At 38.9% G+C, this 25,690-nt stretch overlaps 1 protein-coding gene across 3 annotated transcripts in view; it reads left to right on the top strand.

The window, feature by feature from the left end:
* rfx1a (regulatory factor X, 1a (influences HLA class II expression)) overlaps positions 1 to 25,690 on the top strand; it is a 145,232-nt gene that overhangs the window by 39,160 nt on the left and 80,382 nt on the right. For all 3 annotated transcript variants that reach the window (XM_072564169.1, XM_072564170.1, XM_072564171.1), the window contains exon 3: positions 9,716 to 9,825. In XM_072564169.1, the coding sequence (XP_072420270.1) occupies positions 9,716 to 9,825 (110 nt within the window). The remainder of the gene's footprint in view (positions 1 to 9,715; positions 9,826 to 25,690) is intronic.

A 25,690-nucleotide genomic window follows, 5' to 3' on the forward strand; every position in this document is an offset into this window, starting at 1 on the left:
CTACTACTCTCTGAGCAAAAAACTACCTCTGACATCTGTCCTATATCTATCACCCCTCAATTTAAAGCTATGTCCCCTCATGCTAACCATCACCATCCGAAGAAAAAGACTCTCACTGTATATCCATGCTAATCCTCTGATTATCTTAGATGTCTCAATTAAGTCACCTCTCAACCTTCTTCTCTCTAACAAAAACAGCCTCAAGTCCCTCAGTCTTTCTTTGTAAGACCTTCCCTCCATACCAGTCAACATCCTAGTAAATCTCCTCTGAACCTTTCCAAAGCTTCCACATCTTTCCTATCATGCGGTAACCAGAAATGCACGCAATATGCCAAATGCAGTCGCAGCAGAGTTTTGTACAGCTGCAACATGACCTCATGGCTCTGAAACTCAATCCCTTTTCCAATAAAAGCTAACACTCCGTATGTCTTCTTAACAACCCTGTCAACCTGGGTGGTAACTTTCAGGGATCTGTGTGCATGGACACTGAGATCTCTCTGCTCATCCACACTTCCAAGAATTTTACAATTAGCCCAGTACTCTGTATTCCTGTTGCTCCTTCCAAAGTGAATCACCTCATACATTTCTGCATTAAACTCCATTTACCACTTCTCAGCTCAGCTGTGCAGCTTATCTGTATGCCCCTCTGTAACCTGCAACATCCTTCGGCACGATGCACAACTCCACCGACCTTTGTGTCATCTGCAAATTTACTAACCATCCTTCTACACCCTCATCCAGGTCATTTATAAAAATGACAAACAGCAGTGGCCCCAGAACAGGTACACCACTAGTAACTGAACTCCAGGATGAACATTTCCCATCAACCACCACCCTCTGTTTTCTTTCAGCTCGCCAATTTCTGAAATAAACCGCCAAATCACCCTCAATCCCATGCCTCTGTATTTTGTGCAATAGCCTACCATGGGGAACATTATTAAATGCCTTAACTGAAATCCGTATACACCACATCAACTGCTTTACCCTCATCCACTTGTTTGGTCACTTTCTCAAAGAACTCTGTAAGGTTTGTGAGGCACAACCGATCCTTCATGAAACCGTGTTGACTATCCCTAAACAACATATTCCTTATAAGAGGTATAAATCCTACCTCTTATAGCCTTTTCCAACACTTTATCCACAACTGAAGTAAGGCTCACTGGTCTATAATTACCATGGTTGTCTCTACTCCCCTTCTTGAACAAGGGGACAACAGTTGCTTTCTTCCAGTCTTCTGGCACTATTCCTGTAGACAATGATGACATAAAGATCAAAGCCAAAGGATCTGCATTCTCCTCCCTATCTTCTTAGAGAATTCTAGGATAAATCCCATTCAGCTCAGGGGTCTTATATATTTTCACACTTTCCAGAATTGCTAACACCTCCGCCTTGTGAAACCTCCATCTTGTCTCGTAGCCTGTATCTCAGTATTCACCTTGACGACATTGTCTTTTTCCAGTGTGAATACTGACGAAAAATATTCATTTAGCGCTTTTCCTATCTCCTCTGACTCCACACACAATTTCCCACTACCGACCTTGACTGTCCCTAATCTTACTCTAGTCATTCTTTTAGTCCTGACATATCAAAAGAAAGCTTTAAGGTTTTCCGTCATCCTAACCACCAACAGCTTCTCATGTCCCCTCCTGGCTCTTCTTCGCGCTCTCCTTAGGTCTTTCCTGGCTAACTTTTAACACTCAAACGCCCTAACTGAGTCTTCATGTCTTAAAATCCTTACATAAACCTTCTTCTTCCTCTTGACAAGAGATTCAACTTCTTTAGTAAACCATGGCTCCCTCGTTTGAACACATCCTCCCTGCCTGACAGGTACATACTTATCAAGGACACAGTAGCTGTTCCTTGAATAGGCTCCACATTTCAATTGTGTCCATCCTCTGCAGTTTCCTTTCCCATCCAATGCATCCTAAACTTTGTCTAATTGCATCATAATTGCCTTTCCCCCAGCTATAACTCTTGCCCTGCGGTACATGCCTATCCCTTTCCATTACTAAAGTAAACATAACCGAATTGTGGTCACTATCACCAAAGTGCTTTCCTGCCTCCAAATCTAACACCTGGCCTGATTTCTAACGCATGGCCTGGTTACCTTCAGAAGAAAATTTAAATAATGTAGAATCTAAAAATGAGGTTTTTTTTATTTATAATGATTGTTTTATCACAGTTAAGTTCTGCCTTAATCTCATGTATTTTCAAATCCTTATTTCACTTCCTTCAAATAATTTAAATGTAATTCTTTTCCCCTACTTCTACTTTCATGTTTGTTGTCTACGAATTCTTGAACATGATTGGCTGATCGATCTGCCTGCTACGTGCTTGTTGCTGAACAACACAAATTGCTTATAGATCGTTCCAAATTTAAAGTGATATTGAATTAGGGAATTTATGCTCCAGAACTTAAGGCTTTCTTAGTTGAAATTTTTTTATGTATGAAGCAAGCACTATCCCCTTGCTGTCATCCAGACCGTCAATGTATATATACTGAAAGGTATAAACTTGGTAGGTTACATTTTGGCTTTTGTAATAAAAGAATGAATTCTGAGACATTATGGTTTTGATCTCTTATATTCTAGAACTCTACATTAACTTCTCCAATATTTTGTTTTTCCTCAACTGCCAAAGAATGATAATTGACTAGTAACCAGGTTTCTTCCATGAACCTTCCAACGTTTTGGTGAGAGGTGAGCAACACAATCACGTTAGGTTAATTTTCTGATTTTTAGATTTCTTCGCTTTGGAAACTGTGCCATTTGTGGTATGGGAAAATATGTAATTGGAGTAGTCTGTTCTTGCCATTCAATGCTACAGTTGGTGTTACTTTCAGGAATGGCTACCAAATTAAATGCCAACTGGATCAAGCATGGGTGAAAATTCTGGTACAAGCCTCTGATATGCTGGAAGCTATCCATTGCACCAGTAGGAGAGGTGGTAGCTACCAGCAATGTGTCCAAGGAGAGGCCGAGGTTTGCTGAAGGCCTATGTGACAGGGCACGATGGGATATAGTGTGGTGGTTTTGAGCACAATTGGGGTGGGAAGTTGAGGGTGCAGCTCTATGCAAACTGCTCATTTCCCAATGCAGGAATATTGATCAAGCAATATTTGAACGAGACTGCCCCCCACTTTTCCTTTGCCTCAGGAGGTCAGTGGCAACTCCATGAGTTTGCCTTTTGGGTCCTGTGTATGACAAGTGTCCTATCTGCCACTGGTTACATAGAATAGATGCAATGAAGTATCAGTATCAATTTTATATATATGTATGTAAACATAACTCTCTGCAACTCTCTTGAACCGCAATTTGTGACTCAAGATGAGTATGTTGGCGTTCGCCTTATATTTATTACTTTTGTTCTATCATCAGTTGACATATAGTATATCAGTATGTGGCTGAGTCAAACAGTGGTCAGATTCTATAATTTGCCTTAGCTGATATAGCACATTTGAATGAGAAATGTTGACCTAGCAATTAACAATGGTGAATGATGAAAGATTGTGATCAAAATCAAAACAATAAAAGTAAGTTTTTTTTTGCACAGCACTTGAGGTATTTATTAATGTACAATGCAACAAAGTACTGTATCCTTTTCCAAAAATAATATTTAATCTTTGCAGTTATTGTTGCAACTCTTATGTGGATATAAGTAAAATGTCAGTTTGCTTATCAAGCTCTGATGTAAGTATGCCTCTTGTCACCTGATCAGGAAAAACTTGTGTAGGAAGTCAGAATGTAGTGCTCCCTGTGAGATCATAGCTACAACAGGGCGAAGAACAAATAGTGTAAGCAAACAGCTTAGAAGATGCAAGTTCAGTTTAGAACAAAATGCTCCTTGTGGTAGATTATCTCTATTTCCATTTAAATTAGCTTGAGATCAATTCTCAATGAGCAGTGAGCAAAAGATGTGTAAACAGCATACTAAACTTTGAAAATCCAGCTGTTCAAAAAAGTTACTGTATTCTTTCAAGAAAGTAGAAGCAATACAAAGAAAAAGTACTGTCAAAATCAATAGCGAGATCTAGTGAGAGATTTAAAAGAAAATAGATTAGCAAGACTTTTTTGTAGCTTCCAATTTAATGTTTGCTATATGCTTGGACGATGGATATCTCTATAGCATCAATCAGACATAAACTAAACTTTGAATTTTCTTTGACTAGACAGAGCAATAACTGTGATTGGTGATCCAAAATTAGTAATGATAACTTTACCAATCTGTTTTACCAGCATGAAACAAAGATTAGTGATCAAAGGGCATGTTAAAGCTAAGAAAAATAAATGAATTTGTATGGCATCTTCTTGACCTCAAGACATTCTAAAGTGTTTTTAATTCTAAAGAGGTACTTCTGAAGTATAGTCACAGCAGCCATTCTGTGCACAGCGTGTCCCTTGAATATTGAGATAATGACCAAATAATCTGTTACACATGATGTTGACTAAGGGGCAAACTTTGGCCTTGACGCTGAGGAACAACTTGCCTGCTGAGCTTTGAAATCACGTCATTAATCTTTTATACCTATCTGAGAGGGCAGATGGGCAAATGTATCATTTTCAAAGACAGATCTTCCAAAGTACTTCCTGAAGTGCCTACCTACATTGGTCTGAAGTAGCATTTAGATACACAAGAATGATATAAACCACAAACAGAAAAACAAAAGAAAGCCAGATAACTGCATGCAAAATTAAGTATTAACTACCTGGATTAACTTGTGGTTAGTAAAAATAAGTATAAAGCTCAGCAACTTGCTTTGGATGTCTTTATGTCACTAGAGTTCTGCAAGTTAAAGTTATTTTGTAATTGCTCAATTTCACTGAAAAATCACTGACAATTGTATGCAGAGCAGGTAGTTTATGGGCAAGGGTTTGCAGAACAATAAAATGGTACACCCCAGCCTTCTAACATTGTAGGCCAAGTCGCCATAGTCTTACCAGGCCAAAGGCCTGCTTTAGAGAGAGAGAGAGAGACAGAGACATGACTGGTGATGATTTAACCTGAGGGTCCCATACCTCAGACAAGGGGAGAGGTTGAGAAGGAGAGTCCTTCATGGTAACTTCAGCCAGTGTGGAGTTAGAATTCATGCTGTTGGCATCATACATCTTCACAGTCCAGCCAACTGAGCTAAACTGACCCCCTCCAACATTGTACACAGTGATTCACATATTTTATGCTTTGCAATATTCATTGCATGAGATTTTTTATTTGAATTTTTTTCAATGTAATTTCTCGATTACTGTTATATTTCAACAATATACTTCTAAATTGCAACTATGATCAAGTGTTTAGAATAATCTCAGTGATTAACGAGTACGATTTTTTCAATTTCCTTCCTGTTTCTACCTCTTTCTTTGCATCTGAAAATCCAGTTCTCTTAACTGGTGAATGACTTCCTGGAGCCACTTGTCCTTTCATATCTCACCCAAGTACAGACGGTTCTGCTATAACACGTTTTTTCAATGCGAATTGGCTTTAACACAATTGAAGAATTTAGATGGTTATTTGTAGAATGCAAAATTTCTGGATACAATATGATTCCTGCCCCATTAGTTTAATTGACACTGCTATTGCGTGATTTTCTTATAACATGAAATCGCTGAGTCAACATTTTTGCCCTTTCCCAGTTACCGTTGAGAAAGTGGTGGTGAGCCACAAACTTTGGTAGGTTATTTAACATGGTAGTCATCACAATGAGTCCAATTTCTTACTCACCTATTGTGAACCTTTTGTGGACTTTGTTATGTGTAAATCTGTTGCCAGGTTTTCCCAAGTTATAACAGTGACTACACTTCAAATGCTCTGAAACACTTAAGGGTATTCATAGAATTCCCACAGAATAGAAACAGGCCACTTGACCAACCCTCTGAGTATCCCAGCCAGACCCATTCCCCCTACCCTATTACATTTCCCCTGACTAATGCGCCTAACCTACACATCCCTAAACACTATGGGCAATTTAGCATGGCCAATTCACCTAACCTGCACACCTTTGGACAGTGGGAGGAAAACAGAACACCTGGAGATATCCCGCGCAGACGCTGGGAGAATGTGCAAACTCCACACTGGCAGTCGTCTGAGTCTGGAACTGAACCTGGGTCCCTAGCACTGTGAGGCAGCAGTGCTAACCACTGAGCCACTGCCATGACAGTCTGCAAAATTGTGAAAAGCACAATATAAATGGAATTTTAGTTATTAATTCCAGCAACTGCGATGCTACTGACTCCCTTTCCATTTATTCATAATGCATCAGCATCAGGAGTTGAACCAATGTTCTTGGAAAAATTTGACGAGATTATAGGCATAATTGATTAGTTCGAATGCAATAAAAGAAGAATGAATTTAGTTTATTTGACATCTCAGTCCCATTGCACTTTACTGCATTGTCAGCCTACATTATTTACTTCTGACTGAGGTGAGAGCACTTTTATTAATCTTTCAATTCATTATGCTCAGTTCATAGAATATGTTCAGCAGTACAGAACAGCCTCGTTACCAAGATTTCGTTTTATCCGAACAAAATCTCGAGTCCTGTAAAAGCTTTTTCCTTTATCCGAACAATCAATTATCCGAACAAAATACTCCTCGCCTGTCTCATTCGGATAATTGACGTTGTTCTGTATATAGTTCTAAACATTATGATTTGTGATCTTATGATCCCAGCTGTTGATAACTTGGACAGTTCAGAACCCAGAGAGAAACATAGCTTGATAGATCATGAGTTTTATTTTGCAGTTTGGTTAATATGCTGGTTGATCACTGAACATGTATACCTTTTAATCCATTATTAGAATGTGGACATTGCTGGCTTAGCCAGCATTTATTTCCCATCCCTAATTGCCCTTGTGATGGTGGTAGTGAGCTGTCTTCTTGAACCACTGCCATCTATTTACCCCAGACTGCTGTTAGGGAGAGAATTCCAAGATTTTGACCCAGTGATAGCGAAGGAACGTTGATAAATTTCCAAGTCAGGACTGGGTGTGGAGCCTAGTGGGGAACTTATAAATGGTAGTGTTTCCAGGTATTTGTTGCCCTTGTTCTTCTTGATGGTAATAGCCATGGATTTGAAAGGGTCTCTCTAAGGTGTCTTGGTGAATTTTTGCAGTGCATCTTGCAAATAGTACCCACGACTGCTATTGTGTGCTGGTAATGGAGTGAATGTTTGTCAGTATGGTGCCAATTAAATGGGTTACTGTATCCTGGGATGGTGTTAAGTTTCTTGAGAGTGGTTAGATCTGCACTCGTCCAGGTAAGTGGGGAGTATTCCATCACACTCCTGACTTATGCCTCATAATTGGGGGACAGGGTTTGGGGAGTCAGGAGGTGAGTTTCTTGCTGTAGGATTCCTAGCCTCTGACTTGCTCCTGTAGCCATGGTATTTGTATGACTAGTTCAATTTCTGATCCGTCATAATCTCCTGGATGTTGTGAGAGGGAGTTCCACAATGGGAATGCAACTGAATGTCAAGGGGTGATGGTTAGATTTTCTCTTACTAGAGATGATCATTGCCTGAATATTTTAAGACATAATGTTACATACCACTTGTCAGCCCTTAACTTGGATATTGTCCTAAACTTGTTGCATTTGAATGTGACCTTCAGTCGTTGAGGCATCATGAATGGCACTGGATATTGGGCAAATCATCAGCAAACATCCCCACTTTTGACATTTTGATGGAGGGAAGGTCATTAATGAAGATTCAGAAGATGCTTCATTCCCTTCATAAAAATCGGGGTGAGGTGTGCTTGCTTCAAATTTACAGGAATCATGCCAGAATCTATAGAATTTTGAACATAAGTAAATGTAATATGATTTAAACTGAATTCAATTAATTTTAATCACACCAAATAACTGAAACTGATGGACATAATGGAAATTATTTACATCAAAATAGCAGCATTTTGTGGATATTTTATGATCTGTTCAGGTATGAAATAACACCAGTAGTGAATTTGGACTTGCAAACTTTTTAAATACTTTTTTAGAGTTTTAATGCATGATATTTAGGTTAATAAAATTGAGTCTAAAGTTGGGCAACAGGTTGAAACTTTGTTTTGCTACTTATGTTAAGACCTTTTTCAATTGTCTTCAACGTATGTATGACTTTGCTTCTTTCCTTTGTCTAATAAACTTGCATTCTGTTAAAGAACATCTGCAACCTCGTGTGAATATTTGATTGACTAATCACCGCAGTAAACCAGCTACAAACATTAGACACATGATATGTCAAGCTAAATTTCATTCTGTGATCTGACTTGTCCATTATTGCCATCAGCTGGGATCATAGTAGACATAATGGCTGATTTCAGTGTTATGGTTTGCAAATCAGCTGATTTATTTTTCAGCATGCGAGCACAATCTTTCAATTCTGTCCCTAAACAAGCCTCAGGACCCATGACCAAATAGTAGTTGGTTTAGTTCCTATCTATCAGAAAGTCTGGTAGCCATAGCTTTGAGGAAAGTCTTTGCATGGCCCTCCATGTAATAGACCGGAGATTTTATATCAGGACTTGTCAAGAATAATTGTCTGGGCCGTTCCAGTGCCGTGATTAGGTACTGGTATGGAACTGCAATCTGCAATATTGTTCCTGTTTTGTTGCAGAAAGAAAGTGGAATTGAAGTAGAAGAGCATTCATGATCATATTGAATGATCAAGCATGCTCAGGCCTCGCTGTTTGCTTGGTCATATCAGAAGACATTTAATCTATGTTGCTTTAGGTTATAGACTTGACTGCATAAGGATGGCAGGTTTCTTCTTGTGAATTACATTAGTGAATCAGATGAGATTCCACAGAATCTAATGATTTCACCATTATTAATGAGATCAGTGTTTTTATTCCATATTTCTTAATTACTTGAATTACAGCTGCTGTGCGTGGTTGAATTTGAATTCACGAGTTTGAAGCATTAGACCAGGTCTCTGTTTACTGGCTTATTAACAAAGGTACTGTTCTCCAGTTTTGGTAAAGAGAATTGTGAATATTCCATCATGGAATATATCTAAGACTGCAATAGACAGATTTTTGGCCACTCAGTGAATCAAGAAACAGCGAAGCATGCAGAAAGTGAATTTGAAGCTGAAGATCGGTATGACCAAATCAGTACTGAATGGCAAGATGGCTTGATGGGCCTTAAGATCTTTCCTGCTCCTGCTTCCTGTGGTTCTCAATATCTTGGTAAATGATACCCTGACTTATAAAAGGTAAAGCAAAAAAAGCCAAGTTCATCATGAGATATCATTGGAACAATGAATTGTGAATTAAATGAGTGAGGTTGACAGTGTTGGATTAAAGATGTCCCTGCTACATCACAAATTCCTTACATAATTTTAAACAAACAATTGTGGGTGATGGAGATCTGAAATAAACTTAAACAAAGAAATTGCTGGAGAGTACATGGACAAGAACAGAATAGTTTTGGATCGATGGGCTTCAGATTGGTTTCACAGGTTGGCACAACATCGAGGGCCGAAGGGCCTGTACTGCACTGTAATGTTCTATTTCTGTGTCCTATGTTCAACTCAGGTTCCAGATAGACTCAAAATATTAACTTTGTTTTCTCTCCATTCTTGCAGCCAGACCCGCTTAGTTCTGCAACAATTTCTGTTCTTGTCCTTAGATAATTTGTTACTTTAGATTTTCAAAAACAGAACATTTTCTCAAATAAATACAGAGGTTATGAACATGTTTTAAGAAATGTTACTGTTTTTGTTTAGAAGCAAACATGAGGCCAACCGAGACAGGTTCAGATTCCAGCTCCTCTTCAGCTGGTGCACAGTCTGGAGTGCCGACACAGGTGGTACAGCAAGTTCAGGCATCGCAGCAGGTAAGTAAACAATAGAGCATGATGTATTGAATCTTCGTACAAACTATATTTATACAAACTGTTGAATATTTTATGTAACTTTTAAATGCTCTCGGCCAACAGAGCAATTAAACGTATTAGCATGCATTTTTTCTTATGTCCTTTTAAGAGACTTGCCACTATCGATTTACATCATTAGAATGGAATGCCTTTTGTTACAATCCTTATGGCAAAACTGTAAACCAAAATAATCTAATTTTGCCAAGCAATTGCGAAATGAAGAGGTTGCCAGTAAGGTTTCACTTTTTGTAACTTTGCCAGAATCCGAACCAATGCAAATTAAGCATAATTAGCTCATAAATTGCCCTTCAACTAGAAATATTAATGTCATTTTAACAAAGCCGTGTCTTGCACCTGCATCCCTCAGATATGTTTCACCATGTGCACTTCCAAAGTTCTTTAACTCAGCCTCTAGTATAAAGGATTTCTTATTTCCCTACTGAATCAAGTTAACCTTCAAATTACATTCAACAGCAGTTGTATTTCAGTCAAGGTGCCCAGATTTTGATGTCACTTGAAAGACACATGCCCACAGAACTTCCTTAGCTAGGTTCAAGTCCAGTCTCGATGCCACAGATTTCTCAGTCTGTTTTAACAAGCCCAATAAAATGATCTGGTTGACTCTAGCAAAACTCAGTTAAATTCATAATTCCTGACTCAACCCTATCTTGGCATCTTTCAGTACTTAAAGACTTATCACAAACAGTTCCTTGTGAATGTGCCTTTGTTGTTCTCACTTTATCTGCAACTCTCCTTTGCATTTGGCCACATGGCTTTTGTATGTTAACTTCCTTTCTGGTCAAGGGTCACCAGATCACATGCATCTTATTTCTTCTTCTTCAAGAAAATTCTAATTGATCACTTTATAATTGACATCAACTCTTAAAAGTCCTTGTTTTGAAATATCTTTAAAATAGTTCAAGATTCCACAAAGCATTTTAAAAATAAATTGCAAGTTTTTCTTAATTTAAAAAAAACAACACCAGGTTATAGTCCAACAGGTTTATTGGAAGTACAAGCTATCAGAGCGCTGCTCCTTCTTCGGGTAGCTAGTTTTTCTTAGCTAGTTTTGGGGTCAACCATCAAATACTTTGTTGACTTTTACTGACTGCCATCGATGCTGTTAAATTTTAGGAGCCACAATTCAAGCCAGAATGAATCATGCTTTTTCTAGACTTAATTTATTGAAGTAACAATGCATCTCTGCCAATAAATACCAATGTAAACAGTCTAGAATGAGATACATTTCTGCAAAATGTTTTTTGATGGATTAACAACTTATTCACTGTAGTATGGTTCACATCTTTTTACTGCTTTTAATAAGTTTTTATTTGCGACATTCCTATCTCTTCTCGGTACAATTCTCTGTCTGAAACGATAGGAAGGGGATCAAATTATATTTGCTGTCTTTTCAGTCATGATAAATAACTTCTCAGAGTTACGTATGTGCAGCTGAAGCTGTGATTTTACTTTGAGTGGAGAGACAGCATGTCCTAACTTTTCCCATCATAACAGATACAAGAATGTGAAATCGCCATAAGGCTTGTAAACCTTTTATTCAACCATTCAATGCTATAGCTGATTGGATCATTTTCCACTTCAGACTCCCATTCCACCTTGAAGAAAGTGGTTCCAAGTGTTATATAAAAATATCTCTTTCTTTGATCTTTGACTTCTAACAGTCTGGTTTAGAACTGATGAAACAATGGAGCTAATTAAATGTGAATGAGAGATAGTGTTCAGATTTGAATTAGCTTAGAAGTCCAGAGCTTACTCACATGAACAGATGAAATATGAGTTTTTATTTAAAACAATCTACACACTGATGTGCTTTGATTTTAACATGAAAAGTAATTAACAGTAACATTTTATGACATTGTTGTAGATTCTCCAAGCTGCCCTTATTTAAAATCACAATGGAGTTTGCCTTAATAAGGAAACCTCATGGAATTTGTTTTGCAAGACATTATGTAATAAACCAATAAAGAGAGGGGAAGGGCTTGGGCAGAATAATAATAAAACAGAATATATTCTAGTGGTTAAAAAGTGACGAGAGAAACATCCAGTGGCAGAATTTTGGGTTATGGGTTTGGAATACGATCCTTCAGTCAGGCTCAAGTAGAGGTCATGGTCCCAGAGAATTTGAGAGACTGTCACTTGGCAGGGATTTTCCTCGAGTTTGCAGATTAGTGGCCAGTGCGCAAGTTCACTGTATAGTTAAGAGTGAAAGGTGTACTTTCAAATGGTGGGCCATTAGGAATTCCTCCAACTGGGGAAAAAAAGCAACTTTAATCAGGGAAGAGATAGATAAGGTGCCTAAGGTGAGTGGCTTTCTACATCTTAAGAGTGTGCAGTCAAATTTTTTAAAATTTTAGATTAAGCAACGTATATAAGTTGCCCAGACTACAACAGTTTCGAGGGGCAGACAAGATCTCAAAGCTTGCATGGGTGTTGACTTTCAGTGCCCCCACCCTACCCCTGGTCTGCTACTGGGACACCGCTTCCAGGCAACTGGCCTAGTACCTGAAATCTTACAGGACATACAGAGACCAACTGGAACATTTATCAGTGTTTGATGATAGGCCTTGATGGGCTTTTAATTCTCATTATTTGACTGCATGCCACTTGCATGAGGTTAGCCTTTCAAACTGCCAGCTCACTTCCAGGGAGATGGCCCAGTGACAGGTTGGTGCCCACAAGCTGGCCTGGGTCAGTGGTGTGAATCTTTGCCTTTCACTTTTGCACTTACCTTCACAAGAGGGCAACAAATTCAGCGGCAGATCATAAATAGTATTAAACATAATGTGAATACTTTACCATCTGAAAAAATCAGAATATCAAAATACAACAGTAGTTATGAAAAACAAGGATGTTTGAAACCTGCTTCAAAAACTGCATCAGGTCCAAAGTTTCTGTTATGCAATCAACCATTCTATACACATGGGCACAGCATAAGGAATAAAACAAACAAATTAGAAATGGAAATCCAGAAATGATAGCCATCTCCATGACCTGGCTGAATGATAAATATTCCATTATAGAATTGAGAAAAGACAACAAAATTGACAACAGAGAAGTGGCAATATTGATGAAGCATATTATGGCATTGAAAAGAGAGTATATCCAAGTTTATAGAAGTTCAGAATAGAAAAAGATGCAAATACTAGGAGTTGCCAGCAGACTTCTCAAAGTCAATGAGAGAAAATTGTGTATAACTATAAAGGCTTTGATTTTCACATAGATTGGGAGAACCTGAATGGTTGCATATTTCTTGGGTGTTTTTGGAGCTATATTCTGAGAATAGGCAATATTAGATTTAGTAATGAATTAATTAAGTACAGGACTTTGGTTAGGCCACTTTTGGAATACTGCCTGCAATTCTGGTCTCCCTGCTATAGGAAGGATGTTGTGAAACTTGAAACTGTTCAGAAAAGATTTACAAGGATGTTGCCAGGGTTGGAGGCTTTGAGCTATAGGGAGAGGCTTGAATAGGCTGGGGCTATTTTCCCTGGAGTATCGGAGGTTGAGGGGTGACCTTATGAGAGGTTTATAAAGTCCTGAGGGGCATAGGTAGGGTAAATAGACAAGGGCTTTTCCCCGGGGTCGAGGAGTCCAAAACTAGAGGGTATAGGTTTAGGGTGAGAGAGGAAAGGGACCCAAGGAGCAACCTTTTCACACAAAGGGTGGTGAGTGTATAGAATGAGCTATCAGAGGAATTGTGGAGGCTGGTACAATTACAACATTTAAATGTTATCTGGATGGATATATGAATAGGAAGGGTTTGGAGGGATAAGGGCCAAATGCTGGCAAATGGGACTAGATTATTTTAGGATATCTGGTCAGCATGAATGAGTTGGACTGAAGGGTCTGTTTCCATGCTGTACATTGCTATGACTTTAAGATCTACTGATAGAGGTGCACTTTGCTAATAGGAATCATAGCATGATAGAGCATGATTGGTTTGAGAGGGTGAGTCAGAAACTAGTATTTTAATTTGAGTAAGACTGACTTGTAAAATGAAGCAAACTTGGTCAACAAAAAAATATAAAATAAACTACCACAGATAGGGGAAGAATTCAAAGATTAGCAATGGAATGCAAGGAAAATGGAATTGAGAATGTTTCAGGTATAGCAAGTGATTAAAGATGACATGAGCCAGTTAAAAACAGGCAATGGGGAGGCAATGGCCTAGTGGTATTATTGCTGGGCTATTAATCCGGAAACCCAGATAGTGTTCTGGCGAACTGGGTTCAAATCCCACCATGGCAGATGGTGGAATTTAAATTCAATAATAACCTGGGAATAACAGTCTGATGATAACCATCAAACCATTGTTGATTGTAGGAATAATGTCATGAATGTCCTTTAGGGAAGGAAATCTGCCATCCTTATCTGGTCTAGCTTACGTGTGTATCCAGACCCACAGCGATGTGGTTTACTCTTAACTACACCCTGGGCCATTAGAGATGGGCAATAAGTGCTGTCCTGACCAGTGACGCCATCATCCCATGAATGAATTTTTAAAAAAAGGTGGAGGAGATATTGTAATTGAAAGTTATGAAGTCACAGACTTGTGATTTGTTTTTGTAGCAAATAGAGGAAGAGAATAACATACCAAAGATCTGAGGAGAACGATAGTTAAATGTGCACAGTGTTATTAGTATGTAATTAACCCAGTAATTTGTGATGAGGAAGAGATGATTTGAGAGTTTCAAATGACCACAAATTACTGGGTAATTTGTCACTCCATAGAATCTTAAAAAGGGAGTTCATTTTCAGCTTCCTTGAGGTTAAAGAGGTTGCTGTATTTGCAGAGTTAAAATAAAATATACTTGCTGCAAAAATGTTGGGCTGTTACTCATCATGTAAAGATCCTTTTATAAACAAGAATTATGTTCCTGCACTGTCCTGCAACTTCAAACACCCAAAAAGGGAGTAATAAAAACTGTGGATTCTTATTCCTGCAGGTAGATGTAAATTGTTCCTACCTACAGGTTTTTTAAAATCTTCATTTTTAAGGTATTTTCATTATGCTTTCATTCTATACCTTTATTTTCTGATTTCTTAAATCTAATTTGAGTCTAACCACACTATTTCCTTCTCCAATTTCCTCTATCTTTTAATATTTAATTTATTGATTAAGAAAAAACTTTATCCCAGTTTTCACCAGGTCTCAGGTGCCTCTTTTGACTTTGCAATGGCATTATCAGCTTGCAATTTTAGCATTTCGTGGTCTAAGTTCTTTTCAGTTTGAATCATGAGGAAAATATCTACAAAATGGAGAACATCATGAAATACCCCACTCCAGGAAATGTGTCTTTATTTTAAATAATCTCTTCTGTTATTGTACTTAGTTATGTCTGCATATTATTGACTAAATTGCTTAAAATAGAGTAAGTATTTTACACATTAGTAACAATATGCACATTAGTAACAATGTGTTGACTTTCCTGTTACTTTATAGTCTGACTCAATCTGATAAGTTCCATTATCTATTGAGCTTTTATTTGAATTGTAAGTGGCAAGTCAGAATTATTTTGGTACCAATCTCTTTGACCTATTCATAACCTTTCACTGAGACCTGCTTCAAGGCACGTTCCTGTGGAGTCAAATGGAAAGGTTCACTCAGAAATTGAGTAAAATAGTCTTTTATTAGGATTAGCTATTTAAGTACAATGGCATTTTTCCAATTAAAAAAGTTGGGTGGAACTAGCCACCAAGGAATTGTTGCAACTTTATTCAAATGGAATTAGGATTGTATTAAATCTTAGTGAAACTAAAGCTGGCAAAGTCCACTAATGTAAAGAGTTTTACCACTGTTTTATATTTACATATTTCATTGCTCTATAGTCCAAATTTTACAAAATATGTCCTCAAAAAAAACAGCAATTGCTTCAAGAAAATTTTGAAGAAGGAACTTTTTTCTGTAGTTCTGCGATAAATCTTAGCGGTTTTTTTCCCTAAATGAATATTCACGCTGTCGTTTATGGAATATTTGTGTGGATTTGTAGAACCCCTCTATAGAGGACTGAATTAGTTAAAGTTTATTTTGTAGATTAATTATTACAGTTTTCAAATAATGTATACGGTCAATATTTTGACGTATAAGAGTCATGTGTTAATTGTTGTATTTTACTGCTCTGGTTTAATGAGAGGCATTGTATTTCAGCTATTCAATTTTAGGGGACATCGCTTTATGTTTAAATTAGCATTCCCTCCAGGAGAAAATTGAATCATCAGCACTTATCTCATAGCAAACTATACTTCTACAGGATGAATGTCTCTTTGTCAAATGTATTTAAAGGAAATATGGGGAAAAAAATTGAAATTTAGATCCAGAAAACCCTGATGCATAAAATTAGCTCTAATTAGTGTTGATATATGACAGTAAATGTATGATAGAGATATGATGCTCTGTTTTACTGACATTATAATGCAAGCTATAGTGAGAAATATAGGTGTAATAATAAAGCTTCTTCATTGGTTATGTGGATAAAGAATATTACAACTAGTTTTGATTGGGAATTTTAAAAATTTAGGATGTTCTTCAAGGTGTATTTTAGTGTGCAAAACATCATGATAAAATCTTAGGGAAAATAGGAACCAAAAGACCCAAGTAAGTTTTGAGGAATTCAGTTTTTAAAACCAGATTTTATTTAAAAGAATACTAGAATCTCGGAACTGTTGTGGTGAAGAAGAGGCTACTGGGTCCAATTTGTCTCCCAACTTGGGAGTATTGGCTGCCCAAATGAGCACCATAAGTTCATGCCAATCTTCTGCAAAACCCTCCCCCCAATCCTGCACATTGTTTCAATTTAAATAATAATTTAATGCACTTTTGAATGCCTTGATTGCATCAACCTACCTTTCACTTTGAGGTGATGTATCCGGACCCAAACTATTTGCCGTGTAAAATTTCTCACTTCTCACATCGCATTTACTTCTTTTGCAAATCACTTTGAATCTGCGCCACCTTGTTCTTAGTCAGTTCACAAGTGGGAAGTTCCTTCCTGTCCTCTCTCTCCAGACCACTCATGATTTTGAGAAAGATCAATCAAATCTCCCCCTTGCCTTCTCTCCAAGGAAAACAGTCCCAATGTCTCCAATCTTTATTTATAACTAGAATTTCTCATCCCTGGTTCCATTCTTTTAAACCTATTCTGCACACTCTCTCCAATGTGTTCGCATTTATCCTAAAGTGTGACGCCAGAACTATACATAGTACTCCAGCTGAGATGTCTTGTGTCTCATTCAGGTGCATCTATTCTTTCCAGATCAGGTGTTAGATTTGTTGGTAGATGAGTACTTTGGTGACAGTGATCACAGTTCAGTTATGTTTACTTTCGTGATGGAAAGGGATAGGTATACATTGGAGGGCAAGAGCTACAGCTGGGGGAAAGACAATTATGATGCGATTAGACAAGATTTAGGATGCATAGGATGGGGAAAGAAACTGCAGGGCATGGGCACAATAGAAATGTGGAGTTTTTTCAAGGAACAGCTACTGTGTGTCCTTGATACGTACATACCTGTCAGACAGGGAGGAAGTGTCGAGCGCAGGAGCCGTGGTTTGCTAAGGAAGTTGAATCTCTTTGTCAAGAGGAAGAAGGAGGCTTATGTGAGGATGAGACATGAAGGCTCAGTTAGGGCGCTGGAGAGTTACAAGGTAGCCAGGAAAGACCTAAAGAGAGAGCTAAGACGAGCGAGGAGGGGACTTGAAAAGTTGTTGGCGGATAGGATCACGAAAAACCCTAAAGCTTTCTATAGGTATATAAGGGTTATAAGAATGACTAGAGTAAGATTAGGACAACCAAGGACAGTAGTGAGAAGTTGTCCGTGGAGTTATAGGAGATAGGGAAGCGCTAAATGAATATTTTTCTGCAATATTCACACTGGAAAAAGGCAATGTTTTCAAGGAGAATACTGAGAAACAGGCTACTAGACTAGATGGGATTGAGGTTCAGTCAGGTGTTATATAAGCTTCCCCATGGTTGCTACTGCACAAAATATAGAGGCACGGGATTGAGGGTGAATTAGTGGTTTGGAACAGAAATTGGCTAGCTGAAAGAAGACAGAGCGTGGTGGTTGATGGGAAATGTTCATCCTGGAGTTCAGTACTAGTGGTGTACCACAAGGATCTGTTTTGGGTTCTTTGCTGTTTGTCATTTTTATAAATGACCTGGATGAGGGTGTGGAAAAATGGGTTAGTAAATTTGCGGACGGCACTAAGGTCGGTAGAGTTATAGGTAATGCCTAAGGGTGTTGTAGGTTACAGAGGAACATGGATAAGCTGCAGAACTGGGCTGAGAGATAGCAAATGGAGTTTAATGCAGAAGAGCGTAAGGTGATTCACTTTGGAAGGAGTAACAGGAATGCAGAGTACTGGGGGAATGGTAAGATTCTTGGTAGTGTAGATGAGCAGAGAGATCCCGGTGTCCAGATACATAGATCCCTGAAAGTTACCACCCAGGTTGATAGAATTGTTATGAAGGCATACAGTGTGTTAGCTTTGGAAAGGATTCAGAAGAGATTTACTAGGATGCTTCAGTATGGAGGGAAGGTCTTATGAGGAAAGGTTGAGGGACTTGAGGCTGTTTTTGTTGGAGAGAAGAAGATTGAGAGGTGACTTAAGTGAGACATATAAGATAATCAGGAGGTCTGGTGGACAGTGAGAGCCTTTTTCCAAGGATGGTGATGGATAGCATGGGGGGTATAGCTTCAAATTGAGGGGTGATAGATATAGGACAGATGTCAGACATAGTTTCTTTACTCAGACAGTAGTAGGGGCGTGGCACACACTGCCTGCAACAGTAGTAGTCTTGCCAACTTTCCGGGCATTTAAATGGTCATTTGATAAACTTATGGATGAAAATGTAATAGTGTAGGTTAGATGGGCTTTAGATTGGTTTCACAGCATGGTGCAACATCAAGGGCTGAAGGGCTTATATTGCGCTGTAATATTCTATGTTTTATGTTCCTGCTGTTATTGTTTTGTTTCATCTGCAAATTTTGAAATTTTCCTTTGCACTCAAAGATCTAGATCATTAATATAAACCAGGAAAAGCAAGATTCCAAAATGGACTCATGGGGAACCCTGTTTTTCAGCCAATTTTATATCCAATCTTACTATTGTTCCATTTATTCATGTTGTGTAGCCTGGCAATGAAAATCTGTTGGAAGTCCAGGGACACCAAATCAACAGCCTCATCAACCCTCTCTGTTATCTCTTCAAAGAACTTCAGCAAATTATTTAAACATGACTTTTCCTCAAGAAATCCATGCTGACATTCTATAATTATCCCATATTTTCTAGTGTGACTTTTGATTCTACCAAATTATTATTTCTAGAAGTTTCCCCACTATTGAAGTTAAACTGACTGATCTGAAATTGCCAGGATTTCCCTTAAACCTTCATAAATCAAATGCGAAATGTCTCCCGTCTTTTTCCATATTCCCTCTTTGCTTATTTGTATTTTCACTTGCTTTCTGAACATCTTGAATTCAGCTTGGTTCTCAATTGTATTTTCCACCTGATACTAGTCATAAACACACTTTTTGTCTTCTTTATTTTAATGTCTTTCTCCTGTTTAATCCAGAGAGCTCTGAATTTGTTTGTCCTATTTGCACTTTAAGGTAACATTCCTTGACTGTATATGAATCATCTATTCTTTGAATGTAGACTATTTTCCTGCCAACCTTTTGGTTCCAGTCTATTTGGCCCAGCTCCATTCTTGCTGCAGATAGGTATCCCTCCCTCCCCTTAATTGTCCATTATCCATTCCACTGTAACCCTTAGCTTTGTGACACAGTGATCACTGACCCCTAAATGTTCCCCCACTGGTTCTTAATCTACTTGGTCCATCCCATTCCTGATGTGGCGGTGCTGGTTTTGGACTGGGGTGGACAAAGTTAAAAATCAGAGTTTAAATCAGAGTGGTGCTGGAAAAGCACGGCATGTCAGGCAGCATCGGAGGAGCAGGAAAATCGAAGTTTTGGGCAAAAGCCCTTCATTAGGATGAAGGGCTTTTGCTCGAAACGTTGATTTTCCTGCTCCTCTGATGCTGCCTGACCAGCTGTGCTTTTCCAGCACCACTCTGATCTAAACTCTGGTTTCCATCATCTGCAGTCCTTACTTTTGCAAAGTTAAAAATCACACAACACCGTTGTGGTTCTGTTCGCCGAGCTGGGAATTTGTCTTGCAAACGTTTCGTCCCCTGTCTAGGTGACATCCTCAGTGCTTGGGAGCCTCCTGTGAAGCACTGCTGTGCTGTTTCCTCTGGCATTTATAGTGGCCTGTCTCTGCCGCTTCCGGTTGTCAGTTCGAGCCGTCCGCTGTAGTGGCCAGGTTCAGGTCGATGTGTTTGTTGATAGAGTCTGTGGATGAGTGCCATGCCTCTAGGAATTCCCTGGCTGTTCTCTGTTTGGCTTGCCCTATAAATGTAGTGTTGTCCCAGTCGAATTCATGTTGCTTGTCGTCTGTGTGTGTGGCTACTAAGGATAGCTGGTCGTGTCGTTTCGTGGCTAGTTGGTGTTCGTGTATACGGATCGTTAACTGTCTTCCTGTTTGTCCGCTGTAGTGTTTTGTGCAGTCCTTGCATGGGATTTTGTACACTACATTAGTTTTGCTCATGTTGGGTATCGGGTCCTTCGTTCTGGTGAGTTGTTGTCTGAGCGTGGATGTTGGTTTGTGTGCTGTTATGAGTCCTAGTGGTCGCAGTAGTCTGGCTGTCAGTTCAGAAATGCTCCTGATGTATGGTAGTGTGGCTAGTCCTTTGGGTTGCAGCATGTCCTCGTTCCGTTGTCCCTCCCTTAAGCATCTGTTGATGAAATTGCGAGGGTATCCGTTTTTGGCGAATACCTTATATAGGTGTTCCTCTTCCTCTTTTTGTAGTTCTGGTGTGCTGCAGTGTGTTGTGGCCCTTTTGAATAGTGTCCTGCTGCAACTTCGTTTGTGTGTGTTGGGGTGGTTGCTTTCATAGTTTAGGACTTGGTCTGTGTGTGTGGCTTTCCTGTAAACCTATGTGGTGAATTCTCCGTTAGGTGTTCTCTGTACCATCACGTCTAGGAATGGGAGTTGGTTGTCCTTTTCTTCCTCTCTAGTGAATCAGATTCCTGTGAGTGTGGCATTGATGATATGGTGTGTGATCTCTATTTCTGTGTTTTTAATTATTACAAAGGTGTCATCCACGTATCTGACCCAGAGTTTGGGTTGAATTTGTGGTAAGACTGTTTGTTCTAACCTTTGCATTACTGTTTCTGCTATGAGTCCAGAGATTGGTGAGCCCATGGGTATTCCGTTGATTTGTTCGTATATTTGGTTGTTGAATGTGAAGTGTGTTGTGAGGCACAAGTCCAGTAGTTTAAGTATGCCATCTTTGTTGATAGGTTCAACGTCCTGTTGTCTGTTATGTCTGTCCAGCAGCTTGGCTATTGTTTCTTTGGCTAGGGTTTTGACGATGGAGGGGAACAGTGCCGTTACATCGAATGAGACCATAGTTTCTTCTTTGTCTCTTCACATTCAACAACCAAATATACGAACAAATCAACGGAACACCCATGGGCTCACCGATCTCTGGACTCATAGCAGAAGCAGTAATGCAAAGGTTAGAACAAACAGTCTTACCACAAATTCAACCCAAACTCTGGGTCAGATACGTGGATGACACCTTTGTAATAATTAAAAACACAGAAATAGAGATCACACACCATATCATCAATGCCACACTCACAGGAATCTGATTCACTAGAGAGGAAGAATAGGACAACCAACTCCCATTCCTAGACGTGATGGTACAGAGAACACCGAACGGAGAATTCGCCACAAAGGTTTACAGGAAAGCCACACACACAGACCAAGTCCTAAACTATGAAAGCAACCACCCCAACACACACAAACGAAGTTGCATCAGGACACTATTCAAAAGGGCCACAACACACTGCAGCACACCAGAACTACAAAAAGAGGAAGAGGAACATCTATACAAGGTATTCGCCAAAAACGGATACCCTCGCAATTTCATCAACAGATGCCTAAGGGAGGGACAATGGAACGAGGACATGCTGCAACCCAAAGGACTAGCCACACTACCATACATCAGGAGCATTTCTGAACTGACAGACAGACTACTGCGACCACTAGGACTCATAACAGCACACAAACCAACAGCCACGCTCAGACAACAACTCACCAGAACGAAGGACCCGATACCCAACATGAGCAAAACTAATGTAGTGTACAAAATCCCATGCAAGGACTGCACAAAACACTACATCGGACAAACAGGAAGACAGTTAACGATCCGTATACACGAACACCAGCTAGCCACGAAACGACACGACCAGCTATCCTTAGTAGCCACACACACAGACGACAAGCAACATGAATTCGACTGGGACAACACTACCATTATAGGGCAAGCCAAACAGAGAACAGCCAGGGAATTCCTAGAGGCATAGCACTCATCCACAGACTCTATCAACAAACACATCGACCTGGACCCAATATACCAGCCACTACAGCGGACGGCTCGAACTGACAACCGGAAGCGGCAGAGACAGGCCACTATAAATGCCAGAGGAAACAGCACAGAAGCGCTTCACAGGAGGCTCCCAAGCACTGAGGATGTCACCTAGACAGGGGACGAAACGTTTGCAAGACAAATTCCCAGCTCGGCGAACAGAACCACAACAATGAGCACCTGAGCTACAAATCTTCTCCCAAACTTTGATCACACAACACCAGGTTATAGTCCAACAGGTTTATATGAAGCACAAGTTTTTAAGTGCTGCACCTTCATCAGATAGTTAGTGGGCCAGATCATAGGACACAGAAGGAATTATAAAATGTCACATTGACTGACTACTTACAAATAGTGTGCTTTTTTAACAAAATAGAATGTATCTGCAAATACAAATCTGCAAATGCAAATTCATCCCATTGACTTTTTTGTGTGTATGCATGTGTGAGAGGGAAAGTGAGAGAGAGAGAGAGAGAGAGAGAGAGAGAGAGTGTGTGTGTGTGTGTGTGTGTGTGTGTGTGTGTGTGGTGGGGGAAAGAGGGTGTGCACGTTTGCTTGTATGTATGCTTGATAAAGTGTGTACATAAGTGTGATGGAGTAGATGCCTAGGAGAGGGTGTGGGTGTGTAGGTGTATGTGAAAATAGAACCAGTCTGACCCAAGGTTCGAATACAGCCAAACTCTAATCTCACACCTTTAATGCATTGTCTGAACTGAGATGGCACCATTTTTATAATACCTTAAGTTATCTTGGGAATGTGACTTGAAATAAATTCTGGGATTTACATATTAATGAATCAAAACCTGCAACCCATTCTAAGTGATTAAAGACTTAACCGCAACTTAGGTCTGTTTAATACGTTGCATCAGTTGTTCGATCTTTTACTATGAATTCTGTGTCCTATGGTTCTGCCCCAGTAGCTACCTGATGAAGGAGCAAAGCTCCGAAAGCATGTACTTCCACACAAACCTGTTGGACTATAACCTGGTGTGATGTGATTTTTAACTTACACTCAGCTCTTGGGAATGAGATAATTAATGCCTTTTTTTATATTGAACTAGATAAATATTGCTGCAGAAAATTCTCCTGAATCGGTAAGAATGCTTACTTCTTTCTGCCTTTACCACTGTCACTATCCTAGACTATATTCTAGTAATTAAATATCCCCATTATACTACTGAATAATGTTTGCATCGCTCTGCAGTTTCCCTGCAAACTTTTCCTCTACATCCTTTCCACTATTTGGTGGTTAGAAGACTATACCCAGCAATGTAATTGCACCCTTCTTGTTACTTCACTCCAACTAAATCAATTCTGCCCTTGAACTGTCTGAGACATCCCCTTTCTCCAGTACTACAATGCTCTCCTTAACCAATTCCGACTCTGCTCCTTGAAATTAATTTTGTATTATTGATGCCAAGTTGCAGTATTATGTTCAAATAATGGCTGGAATCAGTGAGAGTTGAAAATCATCTTTTTATTCAGTAGCATAGCACAAGTTCAAGGTGACAATAGAATCGCAGAATACAGTTCTTACAAGAGTCCCTTTATATACAGTTCTTACATAGACTAAAATTCCATTACTATGGTATTACATAAAGGTTTGAGGGGTTTCTGCCCTGGCAGACAGGAGCTGGGTTAAAACGTGCTAAATGCTGGCTGCTACTTCTGATGGGATTAAGAGTGTCTGTCTGGTCTGTGTGCATAATTAAGAGGTGTTAGTCCTTTTGTCTTTTAAGTTAGTAAATATTAGTAAAAATACTGGGCCCATTTGCTCTAAATACATTAAAATTTGTACCTGTACTTCATAAAAGAATAAAGGATATTAAACTGATTACACCAGCTGGGTCATGAGATTTGTTTACTATTTGCCAGTGTGAATATAATTCATTTATGCAATTTCATGGAAGCGCTGTTTTGTCAGTTAGTTTCTTAAAGGGATAATAGCCCAGTTAAAAGGTATTTAACGGGTACATACTAACTGGGGGAACTGTTTGGTATTCTGTAATCTATTCAGGTCCAGGAGATGTTTGGTAAGGGCTGATTAATATTATAATATTTCATGGAGATATGATGGTGGGGATGGTATTGTTTTGTATGCTACACTTATTCAGAGATAAACACTGCTTTTAGCAAGGGCTGATAAGGTGTGAAAATGCAGTGATAGTTTGAAAGGGTTGTTTTAAATTTGGTCTATCTTATGACAGTAAAATGTGCTGCAGAACTGCAGTTTATAAATGAATGAATGAAATTGTGTTAAAGTAAATAATGGCTTAGTAAAGAGTTATGAATGAATAAACAGGAACCTGGTATTAATGAATCTAATGGGCTGATGATAAAGTTAATAAAGATAACCTATAACACATTATCTCTAACACAATGTCTCATATTTATTAGAAACAAAACTTTAGAGATTAGAGAGCAACTTCTCCTGTGATATCCATCAGGTTTATTTTCAAACTCAGCCATGTTATTGCAGCTTTTCAACTCCTGGTCTCCAAAAAGAAAAGATTTTGAAAAAAGAACACAATACCTCTCTCAGCAAACATGCAGAGATTCCATTTTGTCCCACTGCACTTCCCTGCAAAGGATACAAGAAATTACTACGAGAATTTTTTTTAAAAAAGCTGACATGGTTGAGATAAATGAGAATCCCCAATTATTTGCATATTTTACTTTTATGGATTCATTGTGCAAGTTTTGGTCTCCTGGAGTCTGGATATAGCCAAGGCTGTTAATAATTTCTGAGTTAAGCCAGAGTGGTCAACCTAGAATGTGAGAAGTAAGTATTTGTCATTTCCAGCTGTCTGAAAGTGGCATAATTTTATTTGCACATTTAGCTTCACAGTTCGAATATACATACATGGTGTGAATGAACACATTGTAACTAAATTCTTCAACTGCTTTGCTTCAATGGATGAGTGGCCGTTGCTGAGCACACACATTTTTATGTCTGATACTAGAAACATGTAATTTATGTGGTAGCACAGATTCAGCCTGATGTAAGCTGAAAATAATGTTTGCAACTTTGCCAAGACTTTGTTGTTAAGTTAAACCTCATGCAGGCTAATAATGAGGCACTCAGCCTATCTCTGACATGCACAATAGGAATTAAAAAACAAAGTTGTACACTGGTATGTTAAGAATAATATTCCTTACAGGATATAAAGTTTGATAGTTGGACTGCAAAACTTTCCTTGAACTTATTCCATTGATCGTCTTTAATGACTCAATCTTATTTTTACTTAACGTATGTCTGACCACGAGTGATATACATTCAATATTAATAAATGCTGATGAGAAAATAA

Source organism: Chiloscyllium punctatum, chromosome 46 (genome assembly GCF_047496795.1).
Source record: "Chiloscyllium punctatum isolate Juve2018m chromosome 46, sChiPun1.3, whole genome shotgun sequence".
NCBI lineage: Eukaryota > Metazoa > Chordata > Chondrichthyes > Orectolobiformes > Hemiscylliidae > Chiloscyllium > Chiloscyllium punctatum.